The 6262-nt window shown below is 48.4% G+C and overlaps 1 protein-coding gene across 1 annotated transcript in view; it reads right to left on the minus strand.

The window, feature by feature from the left end:
* Window positions 1-5333, minus strand: part of plekhh1 (pleckstrin homology domain containing, family H (with MyTH4 domain) member 1) — a 32799-nt gene extending 27466 nt beyond the window's left edge. The window contains exons 1-2 of the mRNA XM_071915668.2: window positions 5268-5333; window positions 39-222 (exon numbers count right to left, since the gene is read on the minus strand). Of these exons, the coding sequence (XP_071771769.2) occupies window positions 39-182 (144 nt within the window). The 5' untranslated portion in view covers window positions 183-222; window positions 5268-5333. The remainder of the gene's footprint in view (window positions 1-38; window positions 223-5267) is intronic.
* Window positions 5334-6262: the final 929 nt, after the last annotated feature.

A 6262-nucleotide genomic window follows, 5' to 3' on the forward strand; every position in this document is an offset into this window, starting at 1 on the left:
GTTTCCTGCACTACCCACAATGCCTTTCTCTCTCTTACCTTCTCTGCCAACAGTTCTCGGATTTTCCCCGCTTGGAGACGGAACCTCAGTAGCTGCATCTCCAGGGCAACGCAGCGTTTCTGCCAATCCACGCTGGCCGTCCCGACGGCTCCCGCCCCGCCGCTCTCCAGCACGTCTGCCATGGCAAACTTTCAGAGCGCTGTCTCTGAACTCAGACTGGACCTAAAGACACGGCACAGAAAGCACAAGTCGAGTCAGCGCTGCGTGCTTTTGTTTGGTTTATCTGACTTGTAATGCGTTGCCTTCAATCTCTTTGTATACATATAAGATACACGTTTCTATACACATAATAAGATGACAGTAGTGGAACCAAACAAATGACACGTGTCACTTTGAATAGGATATGCAAGCGATCATGTGATGGTATTTCCTCTAGCAGTCCGGCTTCTGGTTTCATTTACAGCACAAGAGGAGGAAAAAAATAGCGATTTAACCTCTGAAATGCTTCCGACTGACCGCGCTTCCCATGACTCACCGAGGAAACGTGAGTAAAGCAAACACTCACGATGAGTTCACGATGACACAGTTGAATAAAAGCTTCCTCTCACTTTCTCTGTCGCTCTGTGACATACAACTGCACAGACACATGCATGCACCCACTCTACAAACACATACATACACACATGCTCGCTCGCTCTTTCTGTAGCTGCGCTCACGTGAACACACACAAATATACACTCAAAACAGTTGAGAGAGAGAGAGAGAGAGAGAGAGAAAGGAGAGAGAAACCCTCCTTTTCATTTGCAGTCTCTCCCTCTCCACATGCCCACACACACTGAACAAAACCCCAGCAGGGAGGCTCTGTGTCAGTGGGGGAGTTGGGTTCATGCGTGCCGGCTCCCAGGCCTGCCAGCTACAAAGCAGGTCGGTGCTCTGCTTTTTAGCCAAATTACCTACTAACCCAATCCCTGGGTCTCTCCCCCACCCACAACTCCCTAGCCATGCAATCCCTTCTTAATTACAGGGCAGGAGTGAAACGGGATCCAGCGCGGCACAATAGTGTCTTTCTGCATGACAGTCCCATCACAGCTAGAGAGGGGGGCTGTGAGCTCGCCTAGGCAAAGAAAGGAGGAAAGAATGTGTGAGAATGAATGGGGCCGAGTGCTGAATGTGGGAAACTGCGGAGCTGAAGTTATTTTTACCTGAGAGGGATTGACTAGTGGCCATTTTTCTCTGGCCGGATACTCATTCACAAAGGTTCAGGCCCTATTGTGTGAACTCAATAAAAACCTGATTATCCTGAGATAAAAGTAGCCATAACAAGCAGCTTTGAGGTTATAACACATAACAGCCCAGTAATGATGTTGAGATGCCGATGTGTGAAGATCTGCATACTATGAAAATGGAAGATTTGTGAAGAAAATACAAAGTAACAATGAAACCAAATGAACGTCAAGTAAGTTTGGCCCTGACACAGAAAAGGGAAAACAGGCTTAAGTCAAACAACATCCAGACAGAAAGACAGACAGGCTCAGAGTAGAGCCAGACGCCGTCAGCAGAACAGCAGACGTTCAAAGTCCAGCGACTATAACTGCACCATGGCGCTCCCTACAATTAGCATGCTCATAAATACAGGCCTAGCAAACAAATTACAGAAGTCATGCATGTGGAGGTTTCGCCAGCCGACCGCTGCGCCCAGGCTGGACAGTCAAGGTCCAGCTCCGGACGTCTCCCTCTCTCTCTCTCTCTCTCTCTCTGGGGCAGACCGGGGGATATGAAGGCCAAGTGAAGGAAGGAACAGAGGCGGAGAAGAGGAAGAGGAGAAGTCAGCTGGGCCTCCCCGGGGCAAGCCAGGACAGACAAGGCCAGGCTCTCCTCCGGGAGCTAAAACAGCTGGGTGCAAACAAGCCATTTGCTGGTTAAACACTCTCAGCACCGCTATGCTAATTCTCCCCGGAACAATTCCTTTAACACTCCCAGGTTGTTGAACATAGGGGGGGGGGGGTTGCAGCCCACGCCAACCGGTGCCAGGAACCCAACTGAATAATCACCAAGTTAGACTTTCTACTGAGGTGGAGGAGGAGGAAGGAAGGAAGGAAGGAAGGAAGGAAGGAAGGAAGGAAGGAAGGAAGGAAGGCAACCAGTGTTTACAAATAGTCACATCTCTTCCTTGCTCCCTGAATCTAATAAAAATGTGTGCGGGTATAAAAAAAGCCCCACAAAGCTCGCCTGTCAAAAATGAGGTCATTCTGCACTGTGTGTGTGTGTGTGTGTGTGTGTGGGAGTAATGCAGCCCGACCTTTAGCTTTTGTTACAGCTGAGATATAAACCGGAGTCATTTTCTCCACTTGCATGAGCGTAACCCTCCATTGTGGGATGGTTTATAGAAGCGCAGAAGACAATTTTCCAGTGAGGCTACTGTTATATGTGAACTAATGAATACTATTCTCTTCTACAGTATCTTCTACAGCATCTGGCACATGCCAGTGTTGGAAAGATTCAGGTGGACGGAAAAAGCCGAAACAACAAACACAAGTTTTTCAGCGTCTGCACGGTAGATCCATGTTTAGTAACACTCGGGCCACCCAGGGCGGGCCACACCGGGACAGGCTGGCAGGAGGGGGGGGGGGGGGGGAGAGGGAAGGAGAGCTGGAGAGCCCAGTATGGTGACTCCTCTCCTGGCTACAGACAGACAAGGAGGCCCTGGGAGCTTCTCTACTTCCATCTAGCTGGGAGACCTTGGACGCAGCCGGGGCCAGAGAAAACACTGGGGAAGACAAGTCAATGGAAACCCCACCACAAGGATCCCAGCAGGATACTTTCTACAGCTACAAGTTCCACTGAAAGAGGCTGCCATCGCTGTCAACCGCTTTCCATTGACTACACTGACAGTTATACTGTATTATTCGTCTGACTGAGTGAGATTTGATATCCAGAGGAGTTCTTGCTCAAGATGTGGAAGCTATCACCGATTGTAATAAAATTGTTGGGACGGTTAAAGTGTGTGATGTTTCTTTCTAGCTGTTGCAACACTTGATGACTTTTGACTGTACCGTTTCCCCCCTCAGCTCAGTAAAGCGGGGTTGAGAGTGTGTGTGTGTGTGTGTGTGCTGCTCTTTAGAGGACGCAGGGAGCAAAAGTAGAAGTCTCCAGTCGGTCATTCCATTGACTAGAGCCTCCTTAATCACCGCATATTCAAACACACACTCCCTGGCCAGCCGTAAGTCTTCAGAGCTTGCTTACGCGAGCACAGACACACACAGATGCAGAGACACACGCGCACACACGCAGAAACAGATTGGAAACAGACACGCACGGACACAGACTCGCACTGACACACACACACCCACACACACACACACACTGCTGAGCATGCAGCTGCGGTGATGTAAGTGATTAGGTGGTTCAGTGATATCATCCCCACCAGACATTTCAAATCCCCGCTGTTGTTGTCTCTGCAGAGATCCAACTGGCTTCCCCAGATTTTGGCATCTCCCCCAAAACGACTCCCATCAGGCAGCACAGGAGCATGTGTGTAAAATCTGGGTCACCCGCCGCAAATTCGTGTCAGCGTGGCCGATCTCTGTGTGTGTACGAAACGAGACAAAGACAAATGAACAGAGAGCATGAGGAGTCGAGCGGGGTGCGTTAAGTATTCTCTTATCTTCTCCTGCGTGGCCCCATCTGTTTAGCACAGGAGACCTCTCTCTCTCTCTTTCTCTCTCTCTCTCTCTCTGACTCTCTCTCTCTCTCTGACTCTCTCTCTCTCTGACTCTCTCTCTCTCTGACTCTCTCTCTCTCTGTCTCTCTGGACTCCCTTCACACTTGTGTTTAAATTAGTGCCGCACTATTTTGGTCCCATTCTACAGCAACTGTTCCTATAAATAAAGACAAAGGGGAAAAGTCTCCAAGGTTCGTTGTGATCCAGTTAAGTATTCCTTAACCCTTGACCCTATTCTTGGAAATGGAGAGGTTTATGCCGAACGTTTAAAAACTTTATAAATAACTAAAAGCAGAGGCCTGGTGTAAAGCTGCAGTATGTACCCTGCTTTTTATTGTTACCTCGTAATAACACAGATTCAAAGGAAAGTTTAACACAAAAAAAGTTTGAGGTATAAGAGAGACCAGAAGACTGGAAGACATCATCCTGTTTTTCTACGACTTGACCTCACCTCCATCTTCCTCCCATTAATCATCTTGCCTATCCTGTCTTACTCATCCTCCTCCTCCTCCCTTTCCTCCCTCCCTCACATCCTCATCTTCTACTTTCCCTCTCCTCCTCCTCCAACACCTCTCCACCCTCCTCCTCCTCCTCCTCCACTTCTCCCCTCGCCTCCTCCAACACCTCTCCTCACCTTCCCTCCCCCCTCCCCCCTCCGCCTCCTCTTCTTCCCCATACCGTCTTCAGCCAGCAAGGGAAGCCTAGCGCAGGTTAATGACAGGCCTCGGTAAACTGACCACACTCATTATCAGTCTCAGCCGTAAATACAGGCCCTGACATTCCTCCGTACTGAGGTGTAAACATCTATCTCCGCAGCACTCCTGTCCTGTCCGCCACACAGACACTACAGTAAAGTCTGGGCTCTCAGGGGGGGAAAACAGGGTGAGTTACAGTGAGAGACATCCCTAACCATACAGTGTGGGACAGAATATATATCCTCTGTCCATATATCAGCCTGGGAAGGTGTTTAAATAACTGCTATGGCTATACTGCAGGAGTCAAATTGAGTTATGGAGCAGTAGTCAGGATTTACTCAGGATCCCTGAGTCCAGATACACCAATGGCTTTGATAATGCATGGGTGCACTCTTTACAACACACATACATGCACACATACATGCACACACAGGCTATTTCTCCCTAAAGGTCATGCAAATATAATTAAGCACAGAGGTTTTTCTTGCTTCGCGTGTAGAAAGTCTTAATATAGCCTTTATAAATGTTATTAGAGGCGTTGCAAGGGCAAGTAGTGGCCAAGATTTTGTCCAAAAAAGGCCACAAGGAACAGGTGTGCCAGACAGGCGCTGGTAAGCAGAAAAGTAGCAACCATAAAACCGTCGGTCAGCAGAAAGTTCAACCACACATCAGACATCTCTCAAAATACGCAGTTGCAGTTGCGCCTCCTCAGGTTATTGTCCCAAACGGCCAACCGCGTCTTAGTTTAGTTTAGTCCCGGCATGTGCATTTAAAATCAGTCATCCGACAGAGGACTTCCAAAGAGATAAGTCAGTGTTCCTGGTGCAAGCGGAGCCCTTCACATACTTTACCTTGTGACTCTGTTGTCTCTCCCCCCCTCAGTCGGCTTTCTCCGCTCACGTACACCTTCCCCGGTAACTCGCGGTCCGACTCATAACTTCTGCGTTCGCTCGACTCGCCGTTCACTGCCGCTCATTCATTTCTTTGGACTTTTTCTTTTTTTTCCCCCATGCCTCTGCTGTCGTCCCGCAGCCCTTCTGTGTTTCTTTGGAGCGGAGAGTTCAGTGGGACGTTGCCGCTGCAGAGCCCCATTCAACAGACTCATCCCATATTCCTTTAAAGGGCCCAATGCAGGATCAAATTTCTCCAGGAGTCAGGCCCCCTTGTGTGCAGGAGCTGCTCAGGATATTGCATTATGGCTCGGCTTGGGCTTTCCCTCTCAGGATGTAAACACAATCTTCTGAAGATTTCTTTGAGCTGAAAGCATATATGCCCATATAGCCTATATATTTTATAACACTTTGGATAAGTTGAATAATGCAGTACCTTTCATTTAAACTCCAAGGGCCACCGTGAGTGAGCAGAGAAAAGTATTTCACTCCAAGTTTTAGGTTTTAAGTAGCCTAATTATGTTTGTTCATTGGGAATGGCTTACAGGCTCCCCAGACTTTTACTGGAATCAAAAGTTGCGGTGGTGCTGTGGGAGTTTGCAACTGTTAATGAATCATTATCTGGGCAGTAAAACATTTGTGAGGGGATAATTTGGAAAGGTTTTAGTCTTTCAGCAACAAAATGCAAGTGCGCTCAGGCCTCGGATTCCCTCCAGAGCCTCGGCCTTCACTCCTCCAACCCTCACAAGGATTCACTCAACTTAAAATGTCAGAAATAGTTCACAGTCAAGCTGCTTTAATTAGCAGGATGGTTTAGAAACAAATGGGGCCCAATGAAAGAGTCAGTCTTGTGGCCCTGGTGGGGAGATCGGTTTCCTCTCTGTAGTCCTTGCACATCTCCATCTGGAACATTTTATAATGTCTGTCTGATCATTTACATTGTTGCGTGATACACC

This window comes from Centroberyx gerrardi, chromosome 17 (genome assembly GCF_048128805.1).
Source record: "Centroberyx gerrardi isolate f3 chromosome 17, fCenGer3.hap1.cur.20231027, whole genome shotgun sequence".
Lineage (NCBI taxonomy): Eukaryota > Metazoa > Chordata > Actinopteri > Beryciformes > Berycidae > Centroberyx > Centroberyx gerrardi.